The 14,264-nt window shown below is 39.0% G+C and overlaps 1 protein-coding gene across 2 annotated transcripts in view; it reads left to right on the top strand.

Annotated features, from left to right (window-relative positions):
• Positions 1-12,076, top strand: part of PDE1A (phosphodiesterase 1A) — a 225,403-nt gene extending 213,327 nt beyond the window's left edge. For both annotated transcript variants that reach the window (XM_037398200.1, XM_037398201.1), the window contains exons 16-18: positions 392-667; positions 8,426-8,545; positions 8,868-12,076. In XM_037398200.1, coding sequence (XP_037254097.1) covers positions 392-667; positions 8,426-8,502 — 353 coding nt within the window. In that variant the 3' untranslated portion in view covers positions 8,503-8,545; positions 8,868-12,076. The remainder of the gene's footprint in view (positions 1-391; positions 668-8,425; positions 8,546-8,867) is intronic.
• The last annotated feature ends 2,188 nt before the right edge of the window (positions 12,077-14,264 follow it).

The following is a 14,264-nucleotide window of genomic DNA, read 5'->3' as shown; positions in this document are numbered from 1 at the left end:
CCTTTCTCTGTTGCAGAACTGATGAGCTCTGCTCCTCCTAGTCCTGTGGCGACAGACACCACTGCTGGGGGACGTGCCCGCAGCATGGGGTCCTCCTGCTCCCATCCTTCAGCTTACAGTGTGTCTGATGCTGCTGCTTGCCTGTACTGTGGCCAAAAAAAAGAGGTACAAATTAGAGAGCAAACCAGAAAGCGGACCACTATGGTTCAGTTGCAATAGTGTAATCAGGAGAAGAATCTGACTCACATTAAACACACCAGTGCACATGTCCTCGTGCAGAAAGTCGATGTTCACAGTGTTCCCGTGTGCAGCTCTATCAGTCACTACTGATATCAAACAACTGTGGCATATCCTTCTTATCTAATTAACATATTTTGTTCCCTCTTTGTAGAAGAACTTGTGAAAAATGTTGGTGAACAGGAAACAGACCAAAGCAGAAATTCCACAGAGGCACAGTTACAGGAAGAGACAACAAGGATACAAAATGAGAGTAGTCAGGGAGGCGATGGTACAGCCTGTCCTCCCAGATCCATCGTCCTACAAGTAGTCTCTTTCGACACTCCTCTGAGTGATGAATCCAACTCAGAAAAATGCACTAACTCTGATCCGAACCAGAAAGATCTCACCGATGCCCAGCAAGAAACACAGAATACAGACCCACTGAATGGTAATACTTCATCACAGAGCACCAGTCAATTTAATGAAGCTGTCCAGGGCGAAGCTGCAGCAGTGTCTGGTATCTCCCTGTCAAACATCGACAGTAATGTATTGTAATAAGGTGTTGTACAAACCACCAGTGTAAGTTTCACACCATCAGGCATGTGTGAAAACAGTAGTGTCCTCAAACCATCAATTAAAAGCTGTTTGATGTAAGCAAATACCATCTTCTTGATATTAGCTATTTGGTATCTAGAAGAAAACTTCTTACATACAATACCAAGACCTTTAGTTGAACGCGAAGAATGATTTTTGATCATTTAAAGATGATCATTTAGTCATTTAATGATTTAAAGATGTGTATTTGCAATTAAATAGCAGTTTGTTATTGGAGAATGAGGTGAACTTTCAAAACAGAACTATCTAACATTTTCTCTTCGAATAGGTAATTATTCTTATGCTGTTAAAATATACTCCCCTTAGTTTAGGCACCTAATATGATTATTATTTTGCAAACCACATCCTTTGTACTAACTGTAATGTGAACTTTAGAGTTAGATTTAAGTAGATGGAATATGCTAACTGTTGTAGGCATGGGACTGTCATTCTCTTCATCAGAAAGATCAGTCCCCTGACTGTAGTTTGCAGGACAAGTGAAACAGCCAGAAAATCCTTAGCGTGTCAGAATATTTTTTAGAATATAAGTATTTTATCATAAGCTGAATATGATTTAGTATCTGGTGATCATAACGCAGTATCAAAGGCAAGATACCCAAGCAATAGGAATAGATGATACCAAAGTAAGAGAAAGGTGCTGTTCATTTTAATTTTATTTTCTGAATTTGCCTATATTTAGAATAAGCTTTGAAGTATTTGGGTAATAATAATCAAGGCAGGTAATGACACTTCTTTTCCTCACTTCTAATTAAAATGCTAAGCTCATTAATGCTTTTATGACAGGGAGCCTTGCAATATTGTACCAGAAGTATGGCATTGTCTGAGCAGCAACACCAAAGTGCTTATAAGACTTAGCTTAGACATAAGTATATGACTTGGCATATTTCTCAAAGATGCTTTTTATGGAGAACTCCCACTTATTCTAGAGTTCTGCTTTCCAGCACTCCATGCTTTTATTGTTGACAGGTTTTTTCCATCAGAAATAACAGATGGTTAATTTAGGGTCCTAAATCAAAATATTTACAGTAAAATTAATTTCACAGCATTTGAAGTTGTCTTATAACTGACATTTTTGTCTTTTGACATGTATTATTCGCACCAATTTTTGTATTAAAGCCCAGCTTGAAATTTAAGTGCCTTAAAAAAAGTTTCCCATCTCCTGGATGAGGAACAGGGCAGGAAGAGCTGCATCTTTTACCTTTCAAACTATGCAAAAGGCAGTTGGGGTGTAGCTGCACTTGGGGGTCTTTAGATGGCTGAACAACAAAAATGCTGTTTGAGGTGTCAGATACAAGTCTGCATGCAGTTAGTGCACACTGTTGCCTTGTCAGTCTTTACATTCCAGCTTCCCTATGAGAACAGAGATTTCTTATTTTAGAAAAAGCTAATCCCATTCATTTATAAGGCAGGGAAATTTCTACAGAATGCCTTGTATTTTAATACTTCAAACTGCAAAATTTATGAAAAGGGTAAGAAGTGGTTGAGTTTGCAATGGTGTATTTCCGAAGGCAAACATGATCTGGAAGCTATTTTTTTCTTGGAGATGGTAAAAAAGATTTAATAACGTGAATTCCCCCAATCCAAGAATGTTCCTTCACTAGAGATGGCAATATTCAAAAAGCCTTCAGATAAATAATAAAATAGAAATAAGAGTTTAATTATTTAGTGGAAATAAATAGTATTGGTAAGGTCCTGAACTAAAAATCAGAGCTCGTACAATGTCATTGCTCAGCTCTTAGGTCACTGAAGAGGCAATGGTACTTAAACCATGGACTTAGAGCAAGTCATAGAAAGAGGGGAGATGTAGCAGTAGACATAACTGCATTGAGTGATTAATTGCACAGTGAGAGAAGCAGCAAATTATTTTTAAGGCAACTCCAGAGGCAGAGTCATGAGCCAATATCCCTTACTAGGATCCCCCAACTTGCATCTGAGCCACTGCAGGTTTTGCAGCACACATCTCAGTTGCTGCTGATGGCCATGGAAAGTTTTGGTAGAGAAATGTAGGTTTTTCTACTGAAACTTAACATCTGTGCCTGAAAAGCTTAAACTGCTGTATAAAGATCCTTGGAAATGAAATGGAACTGAAAGGATTTTTCTCCTGTCCCTCCTTTATTACAAACTGTGCCTTTTCCTGCTGGTGACAGTGTGTGAAAAATAAAGGCTACTGCTCATGCTGTTGATTGAACACATGCCCTGCCATTCTAAAATTCTGCTCTGAACAGGTTTCCAAATTAGTTTGAAAACTGTTCATCTGATACGGTTTGTGAACAAATGTAGTCAGCGGTACTTGTTGTCATGGGAAATTATATTGTCACAAAAAATTATATTGTCAAAGTGCTGTTGTCATGGGAAATTCAGAGAATATATGTGTTCCAAATTCTTTGGATCTTGCATTCTAGAATAGTGACTTTTCACCTATTTAGACCTGTGAATCCTTAAAATTTTTCTGGTGGAAAAGTGCATCCCTGGTCAGCCAGCTTAAGCCTACAGAAAGTAAGTTTGCATTTCTTTTAGTCTTATAAACATTTCATGGATCCCCTTGTAAGTCAGTCACTCAAGCCAGAAAACCACAAGGTGAAGCTGGATTTCTGATTTAAACTATCACAAACTTTCAGTAGAGTGCTGCTCTGCATAGAGTAATGATACTGATTATGTGTTATTTTTAAAGGCATTTGATGTTTGGAGGCCTTTTTAGTTGTCATTTTATGTGAAACATCTGTTCACTGTGGTATGCTGAGTTTACTCTCCTCCATCTCCTTCAGTGATTATTTGTGTTCATTTTCCAGCACAGATAAATACCCAGGTAAACGGAGAGCTTGATGAATGTTTTGCCTGGTTTCTGTAGCATATTAATGTCAACGTCTAATACTCTCTAACCAGGTTCTTTTAGGTATTCCACAAGTGAAGGATGTAATAGTGAAGGATGTAACGTTTACCTATATGAAGGTAGTTAATGTTACATGGGATTTCTGATTTAGCAGAGTGATACAAAATATACTGAAAGCACCCTACAAATGTAAGTTACACTTAGCAAAATAGAGCAATAGCAATACACAGCTCAGTCACAATGCTGATGCGAGTCCCATTACCAGTGTCCAGAATATGCTCACCATCATGACACTGGGTGTCCCCAGTCACCGGTAAGGCATACACGGGTTGAAGCCAGCTCAAGCCCACTGCTCTCTTCAAAATTCTTTTGCTAGCTGTTTAGTTTTTATACTCTGTATTTGGCTGAACCACATATTCACTCCCTCTTTGCTGGCCTGGCTAACCGGGGAGGCAGTCACATTCTTCCGAGGAATGCAAGGAGAAACCACTGGTCAATCCCCGTGTCTGTGATATAGTGGATCCACTCCACTATCAGTGCTTATCTAAACCTAAGGCCACCCCCCTCTCCCCTTTGTGTTGAGACCGTCAGCTTCCTTTGCAAAAGCTCTAGTCAGTCACCCCTTGTATTATCTCCTGAGCTTGGTGGGCACATCGCCCTTGCCCATCTCCATTGAACCTTCTTCCATTGTAGGGGTTTATTGGTCATCAGAATATCATTTACATTCTGATTTTATGTTATTAAATAGCTTGATTTATACTTTAATGACATTTCATTCTTGCATTTTTCCCTATTTTCCCAATATTTAAATGTCATAGAAAAATATTTTGAATATTTTCTGGACTTTTGAAATTATTTACAGAGGGATATGTAATCATATTCTTAAAACTTTCTTTCCTAAGGACAGACCAGCCCCATTACTATATAGTGAGAAATCTGTATGTTTTTTAAATACTATAATCCTTTAAGTCAGCACTGACCCTTTCACAGAACTTCATGCTTCTAATAAACCACAGAGGAGACCTAATATTAATTTCTCAACTATGTCATAGATGATATAAATAAATGACATACGGGCTTTTTCTGTGCCTGCCAATTAAAAAAAAAAGTATACTGCAGGTATTTACATCACTGTAGCGCGCAGGGGTTGGGGCAGCAGACTTTCTAATAACACGTGCTGAGGCTCAGGTTGGTTCTTTGAGAAAAAATGAATTAATAATGGGTTTCAGCAGTAGCTTTAAGTACTTCTGCAGAGATTGTGCCACCATGTTAAAGATAACTGAAAAGAAAGGCAATGCAGGAGTTTAGTATTAGTCTAGTCTGCAATATTCAATACCAAAGGGAAAACTTAGGCCAAAATGTTTCACATTTCTCTTTCACCGTGGTGAAATGATTTAATATCTTTCTAAATGGAGGGAATCCTTAACTGCCATTGTTGTTGTCTAAATGTAGATACTCGATATTAGTGTTTTTGCAAGAGTTTTCATTGCTGCAGTGTGTGTAGAAGCCTCATAACTACTAAGAGCACAGCAGTCTATTTTCTCTTCTCACTGCCCCCTCCTTTTTCTCTGTGTAAGTGATGTTTGGGATGGTCAAGGGTGAGTGTGTTGTGTATGATGCAGTAGCACTTGGCTCAGAAGGGAGAGACAGCATGGGTAGCATCCCCACGTGTCACTTTTGCACCTCTGTTGATGTCCAGCGGATCAGACAGGACTCTTTCAGCCAAGGTCAGAGGTTTTCAGTGGAATGTCACTGCAAGCAAGCAGAAGGTAGCGTACACACGACCTTACATTTTTTAACCTGATTCCCAAGTTAGAGTTATTTGAGTATTCTAAGCAGCACTATACATCTACCAGGACATTATTTGCACTCTCTGTGTGAGATTTTTCTACCTCTGTGCTTTCCATACTGAGGATGGGTGGTAGAAAGCTAAAGCGATGTCCAGAGTGCTTGCTCACTCCCAGGAGAGAGAATTAAGCACCTGTGGGTGCTGGGGCTGGGAGAATGAGATAGAAAGTAAGAAGAAAAGCAATAAAGTTATTCAGATTAAATTTTCATATGTTAGCTGTCATTGTTCTGTCCTTTATAAAAAGCAGAAAACTCAGTTGGGTTCTCTGTGAGTAAGCAATTGAATTGTAACAGTGATGGGGAATACAGGGAGATGATCTACCTGCTTTCTTGGGAACTGTCACCGAATATTTGGATGTACTATGGTGAGGGGGCTCCCCATTAAAAAAAGAAAGAAGGCCTGTTTTCCTCTCCTCATATCACATCTTTTTCTAGGTCTAGTTCTCATAGACTATTGTGTTTTACTGACAGGAGTAGCCCTGCCCTGGGTCCTGGGCAGTGCAGAGGGAGAGCCGCAGGGTTGCTATTACAAGGACTCGGGTTAGGACTGAAAGTCGTTTTTCTCCACTGTACCTTTGTCCTTTCCATCATCTCACTTTCATTTAATTGAATGTTACAAGATTAAGTGGAACTATTATAACGTGATTTCTTTTAAGTGATTATTTTCCTTTTCTCCTGAGTGATTTATTAATTAGAACATTAATGTTAAAAACTGCTTATGTTTAATTAAACAACTCCCTGTTTCAATGATTTATAAATGCTAATTGGCACACTTTTAACTTTTCACTCATGATGATAGCCACATTAATCCATAATATCAAAATGTAAAGGAGATAATAAATCTGTGATAAAACAGATCATCAGTAACTTCACTTTTGTATGGCAGTAGAGGACTACCCGCTCGCACCACGTGGTACAAAGCGTTCCGCGTCACCAGCAGGCAGTACCTCAAAGCCCTGGAGGAGAACCAGGTTAAACAGCAGTGGACAGACCCACATCAACAGCATGCCCGTTTGATTTATGATCACGCAGGTGGCGTCGAGCAGTCATCCGTGCCGTGCAATGCTAGTGACTGTTGAGTGCGGTGGTGGCCCTGCGGTGCTCAGCTGAGGGTGGAACCCTTTGGATCCGTGCAAAGTGGGCACAGGTGGCTGCGTGCCTGGTTCGCTAGCATCCCTTGTGCACGCAGTGTGGCTAAAGAGAGCAACGGTACATCAGGATCCTGGTACTAAGGGAAGGCATCCATGTTCGTGCATGGGATGAGGATGGAGGGAACTTATATTAAAAGACCAAATGATGTCTTTATCAAAAGGATCGGGATTATAAGATAACAGCCATTAGCAACCATTTGTAAGGCAGAGTTTATCACATAAAATACCTGATGCAGTGACAGGAAGAAAGTTATATATGGTTTAGAAATTAATGTCTAGTTTTTATGAAAACTAAACATAATGGTTTTGTTTTAAGGCCTCCACAAACCGTTCCTATCCCACTCCTAAAATTCCACTAACCATTTTACATCAAGTATAAAATTTTAATATTTAGATCATTAGGTTTTACAATCATACCTGTTGCCACCCCCTTTTTTGTTTTTATGGATAGTAGTAAAAGTTTTGCTAAAGCTGTCCAAAAACAACTGCAGGCTGAAAGATCTGGAGATGTTGTTTTAATTCACGTTAATCCAATTTTGACACTTTAAAAGCTTTTGGAGAACTGGTTGACTATATTCCACCTACACTAAATTTATGTAAAATAAGGGAGACAATGAAGAATGCTGCCTGGGGGAATACGGCCCATCTGCTGGTGGCCTCGTTGCAGAGTGGCAGCACCTGTTCTTGGCAATGATAGAAGGGTAAAATCAGTAGCATTTCTTCCTTACTTACAATGAAGTCACGGTGAATTCATAGCTATTAATTTTCTTTTTTCCTTATTCTCATTCTCATGAGCTACCTTTCCTCTTTTCCCTTTCTCTTTTGTAAACTGTGAACCCCTTCAACTTTATCTTGCTGTCTTTCAGTTTGCGTCTCAGATCATATGTCATCATCTGCTTTACTTGTCAACTGCTTGTACCTTTGTTTTCTGGCTTTCAAAAATCTTTCCCTGCCTCTGTTGTGATTTTAATAACTTTTATGCTTCTCCCAGCTTATCTTCTCCACTTCTGAGACTTCTGTGCTTTTCTTTTATCATATTTTCAGTTCAGCATTATTAATCGCTGGTGGGATCACTCAATCAACTGGTTAAAACTGAGAAGTTACTATGTAGTTAGTAAATGGTACTGTAAGTTTGCTGCATTGTCCCCATGCCTACTATCTCAGTTTATAATTTCCTCAGCTGTACTCATTCAAAGTTACTGAAGGAATAGTTTAAGCACAAGCTTAATATTATGATTGTCAGTTTGAAAGTCGTGTTGTATATACTTAGTTTGAAAGCTGCTTGTGTCACTTGGTGTCATTGCTCCTCCTATCTGATTGAATTAATTAAATTCTTGGAACTTGACACTGGCATCTTTCATTATCTGAGAGAAGCTGACTCTGAAAGCCTACGTTAAAGAGGATTTAAACAGCACTTCACTGCAGAGGATGAATTTTGACTTTCAGTAAGTTGGAAGATAAAATAAACCTAAACCGAACCCACTTTATTAACAGTTACTGGTATAAATGTCTTCATAATTTTGTTTCATGCTGTGATCTATTGCTTTCATTCTATCTTTTGCCTAATGGATAAACCATAATGATTAGTTAATTCAATCCTATGCTTACCTGGTGAAAAAGCAATTAAAGCAAGCAGTGACTGAAACCTCATTTTAACCTTAAATAAGTCAGGAGGAAAAAGTTCCTGTCTGTCTAGGGCTGTGCAGATTCTCTTGTTTAACATCCTCACTCAGGTTCCCAATCACATTTGTTTGTCTTCTAGGTGAGCCTAAACACTGTAAGAAGTCAGAAGATCTAGTAAAAGCCACTGAGCAAAAAGAAGCACTGATACAGAACTAGATTTGCCATTTCTTAAAAGCTTCTGACACTGCAGGCAGGACAGGTAATTTTATCACTTATTTCTTATTATGTGGAGAGTTTTATACTATAAAGACTCAGTGCTATTCTTATCCTCTTTGTTCTACTCCAGTTGTGGGTTTATTACAAGGGTTTGAAATGGGGACATGGTATACCACACTTTCTATGTCCCCATAAAAGCCATTCAATATAAAGAAGGCAAAACCAATACTTTCACATCTCTGCATCCTTAATGTCAGACTAAATGATCATGCAATAGAACATCCTTGATTGATGTATATTAAATACTGGAAGTAGTAGTATTAAAAATCTGTTGCTTATGAATTTTCATTTGACCTCTGTTGCAGGAGAAAAGAACTCTAGCTGTTCCTACCCCGTGCTCTCAGAGGCTGTTATGTGTCAACTTGTTCTTGTATCATCCTGTTTCTGTGGAGAGTAATTGGACAAAATGATCAAAAGTGTAAAATGTAAAACCCTGAGCTGGCAACTCAAGGCACTTAACAACTCGCAAGTTTTCAGTTGTATTTGTTGTTGCTATTTCCTCTTCTATTCTGCTTTCTTAAACTAGCCAAAATAATTTTTTTCAGCCAAAGTTGGACCTCACTTTATTTCATCACTGACACCAGAGATTTCCAGTTAACCGTGAGACGAGAAAACACGACATTTATCGTCTGCCCAGGATTGCTGTTATGTGGCAGTGCTACTGGCATCCAGTGGAGATGGAAAGTCAAAATGAAATGTTGTTATAAATACTTGTTCATGCAACCATGCTGCATGCAACATAAAAGTCCTACTTGTTAGCTTCCTTCAAATATCTGGAAATAAAAATATGTAGACTGTGCAGGGAAGTTGTGGAGTTACACCAGCCAGCCTGTGTGGATGATGATTCTTCCCCACTGCAGCGGCTGCCATACGGAAAGAACTGGTGTTTAACAAATCAGTATTTGAAATATCTCTTTAAAATTAATTAATTAGCATCCAGTATTTAAGATTAAAACGGTCTCAGTCCTGTAGTATTTTGGAAGACATCACCGATGGTGTCAGCCCTACCATGAAGCTGGTGCTTACTGTTTTGTAGGGTAGAAGAGACAATGACAAGAATACATGAAAATTGCTTCTGTTCAGCAAAATATTGTGTTGCTTCTCAGAACTGGAAGGTGACACTGAGGCCTTATATCATATTTTGTCTCAAATGCAAAGGTGACAACATGGATACTGCAAAATACTTGCTAGCATTTGTTTCATTAAAAGAAAACACCAGACCATCTTTCTCTGAGAGGCAGCGAAAACAGAGCACACGGGCAGTTACCTCTGCAAGAAGCCTCAGAATGAGCCCTCCAGCCTGTGCTGTGCCCAGAAAGAGACTCCATGTTCATCTCTGTTTCCTTCAAGCTGCATGTGACCCCTCCTGGCTTGCCTGGGCGTCCCACGCAGCTGCAGCCAACCTCATTTCCCTCTGCTGGAACGTGCCAGGAAAGTTCTGTGCTCCCCTTGGTGTTGTAGGTGCTCGGGTGGCTTGGGTCACTGCACTCCCAGTTCTCCTTTTTGGACCCTGTGGTTATTACCTCACTGACCAAAAAGTCTTTATGATCAGCCGAGGTCCGCTCTGAAGAGGACTCAGGGGGGCGGTGGCACTCCCCGCTGTGCAGAGGCTGGTGGAAGACAGACCTGTGTGCTGTTCACCTGCTGCTGCGGGATCTCACCAGAGCTCGACAGGCATCAGGCTCAACCTCAACCAGGGCACACTTTGTCCCGACTGAAGAAGGAATCGTAAACCAGTCACCCTAGACTGAGGGACCCTTACACATTCATACCTGCTGACTGTCTCTTTTCCGACAGCGGAGCAAATGAAATTGAGCTGGGAACGGTGCAAGCTCCGAGCCCTGGGATAAGGGCATGCCAAAAGGTGGAATTCCTGTCATTGAATATGTAAGCCATATACACGCTATGCATATGTAGTGTGCATAGTTTTAACTTAAGAAATGTTTGTGCATATAGGATGTAAAAAGTGCATTTAAATTGTTTTGTGTATTTGGTCCAGGGCTTGTATTTAGCATGGACAAATTCCTGTACAGTGCAGTTTATGAATGAAATGTTAATGAATGAAATTGTATCATATATGTTATAATGCAATCGATATTTTTTGCTAAGAGTCAAGACTTTATATATTCTCTGCTAGTGTTTGAGCAATTCATTAATAGCCTGGACCACTCCGTGCACCTTTGCATCCTTTTTGGGAATGTTGGACTCTTTTTTTTTTTTTTTTTTTTTTTCTCTCCCTCCTTTATAATAAAATGTAAACCATCTTTTGGCTTCTTATTGTCATTATGACAAAAGAAGAAACATAATGGTCATATCAGATTTTTTTAACTGTAAATTGCGGTAAGCTGCGGCAGTGGAAAATATTCTTGTTTAAGATCTGAGAACTTCAGACCTTATTTCAGATATGTTGAGCATCTGCAGTTCCCACCAAATTTGAAAAGAACAAAAGATGACTGATACCTTTAAAAACTAGGCCAGTTAGGTATTTGTTTGCTACAGAGTGTTCTTCAACATTGTAATTTATGATTCACTGAGACCGAAAGTCTGGAGCAATCAGAATTTAATGTTTTTGTTGTATTTTCAATTTCAGACTTTTACCATAGCTGAGCTTGACTTTTTTTTCTGTGTGTCTATCCCATTGTGATTTATATATTCTGCAAGAATTTTCTCCTGGAAATACAAGCAGAAATTATAACAGATTTTTCAGAATACTCGGAGCATCCTTCGGAGCTCTCAGTGTCCTGTTATCATAGCCGGCACCAAGATCTGCCACTGCAGAAACTAGGAGATCCTGATCTCACAGGAGGGCACTCATTGCCTGCAGAATTCTTTCATTGATATAGAAATGTGATTCGTGTATAAATAATCCTATTTGCTCATTTGTATTCAGTTTTAATCACTGTGGTAGTTGTTACTGTAATACAAGAAGAGTCCTTAGTTTTTCTTTAATGCCAGCTGATTCTCTTTCTTTCTTTCTTTCTTTATTCATAGCAAGATTTTACCTGGATATGACCCAAAGCTTAATGTGTTGTTTGGATGAGGAGAAATTTTCTTTGGTGGAGAATACTGTTATAGCCAAGACATGTTAGTTAAGGCTTTGACCTTGGGTGAAATTTGTGTTCAGATGGCAGAAAGGCTTCTTGAGAAGGCCTCTCCCTGAACAATAGTTTATCCCTGAAACCTGTAAGGCTGCGCTACCAAAACACTGCATGGGGCCACAAGAAATGGTGTGTGTATGTGCATCTCTCCCACAGCATTATGGGCATGTACCCCTGCATTGAGCACACTGAGGAGCTGTAGCTATAGATTAGCCCTCAAGAGTTTTATTTTGTATTTTTATCTTGAGATATCTGACAGATATATTACGTAATATTGTTATGAGTTATGATCTAGCCAGTATTTTTTTATTTAATTTTCAACAAGGCAATCTAAAACTGTGTGTTTTTATTCTGCTGTATTTGTCCGTATTTCCTATGATGATATTCCCAAATAAATTTGATTTGAGGGCAAGGATTGTGAAGCTCCTGAGTGTTAGTTGCAAATTTGCTTTCCTGAAGCTTGTTTGCTCATTTGCATATGATTGTCTTTGAACTGTGATGGAGCATAAATGGTTGTTTCCAACCCTTTCATTCACTTGTGACTCTGCACTTTACCATAACTGTGCCAGTTTGCTGTACAAGCTCACATGCATCCCCACAGCACTCTTGAAAACAATTTCTTTACATGAGTCTTGCCTTCTTAGCCTTTACTACCAAAATGGCCCTTCTATGAAGAAACCCATAACCAATATAACTTCTTTTTGCTCCAAAAAATTCTTACCGTAGGTTGGTATTGATGGAGTCACTGGGATTGTTCATGTTAGCAACAGTTTTTCAGGAAGAGTACGACTTTCAGAGGCATCTCCATGGCACGGTGTAAATTTGATCATCTGTGTTCAGTGGAGCCAGGGAGTAAACAGGGCCCCTTCCTACCCAGACTGGAAGTGAATGGAAAGAATTCCATTGACCTAGACCTGTAGCAAATCCTGACAAGGTACGTGATGGGAAAAAAATCAAGACAACTACTTTATGTGACATTCTTTGCAGCTCCTTTTTCCCAGATGCTACCCCAGCTACATGTGCAGAGGATGTTCTTCTGTTGTTTAGATGCCAGAAATGAAACAAGCCACTACTGCGATAACTTCAAATTAGCAGATAAAGCAAGATGCCCACTGGTAAGTGTCTTAAAATTTATATTTTTAACATACTACACAGCTATTAAGTGAGAAAGAGGAAAAGTATGTATGACTAACATTCTTCAAAAGCAACTCAAAGAGATTTTAATTTTAGTTTAGCAGACAAAGCTTTGTCTCAGAGGGGGGTGCATCCACTTTTAAATCATTCTTTGAAAAATCACATCTTTTTAAACCAGTATGGAAAAGTGAGTGGAAATGGCATTTAATACTATGAGGAAAAGAAAGTGTCCTCTGTCAAACACACTGTGGAAACATTTAGGCCACTTCCCTGGGATAATTTTACTTTCCTGTTCATTTAATTATTTAATGGGGTCTCCAGAGGCCTCTTTTCCATGTCCCAGGGCAAACATTCAGAAGTTTTATCAAACTGTGAATGTCTAAGTAGTCCCCTGGGAACAAAGAAGGAAGTCACAGCCACAAAATTATAGATGTGAAAATTCTCTTACAAAAACTGGGATTTTGACTGTTTTGGGCTGCAAAATACTTCCCTTGTGCTTAAGCAAGTCCTTTGTTCATAGACATTTTGTGGAGAAATGTTGGATAATTTTCCATCAGCTGAGTTTGGATAGATAATATCTGAAGCAAATATGCTTTTCTGACAAGTTACATAATATATGAACTTTAAAGCTGATGAGGTTCATGCATTTGTAACATCCTGTATAGATAACTATTACAAAACTGAAGTAATACAAAATTCTACGTAAGTAAGGTGGTCAAAATCAAAATGGTAGGTACAATCTGGCCTTGAGCTGGAACAAAAATAGAAGGTTTTTGACATTTGTTTGGACTGTAGGTTTAAACCTGTGTCATCATCACATAGGTCTTATTGCTGATGCTGTTAAAAGCAACACTCATGCTTTTAAGGAGGACTCCTGCAAAGTCTTTCTGGCAGGACTTTCATTACAGTTAGGCTTCGGGACTTGTATCATAATACCATGAACAAACATCAAATATCATGAAATCATTTGCTATTTATTTGCATATGCCTGATATGATTATCCTCATCCAAATTCAATGAGCCAAAGGGTCAAATGCACCTATGATGCAATTCCATAAAAGCCAAGAGAGACACTGTCATTATACCAGGAGTTAATTTCGCAATTAGATAGCCATTGGTTGTCTCTTGCTTTCTCTGTATTCAGCTGGTTTACTGATTTTTTTCTACAGTGGAGGGTACTCTGAGGGTCTAATGTCTTGGCACAAAGCACTACTCAACTTTAAGCCATTTAAAATTATTTTATTGACATTGTGCTTCCTTTTCTTTGGGGCCTCTCTCCTTTGACAGAGAACTGTATTTCTTACCAGTCAGAAATGAACATTCACGTTTATTGTTTGGCGTACTCTAGTAGTTCACAATTGGAATGAAAGGCAGCATATTTATGTCAAGCATTATGATATGATGCATGAGGCATCTTTATTTTAGTGTTCCTGTCTGAGAAAGACCCCTATTCTGTTAGTCACAAGGTAG

Source organism: Falco rusticolus, chromosome 8 (genome assembly GCF_015220075.1).
Source record: "Falco rusticolus isolate bFalRus1 chromosome 8, bFalRus1.pri, whole genome shotgun sequence".
In the NCBI taxonomy this organism is placed as follows: Eukaryota; Metazoa; Chordata; class Aves; order Falconiformes; family Falconidae; genus Falco; species Falco rusticolus.
The sequence above is the reverse complement of the archived record's forward strand: the minus strand, read 5'-3'. Positions and strand labels throughout refer to the sequence as shown.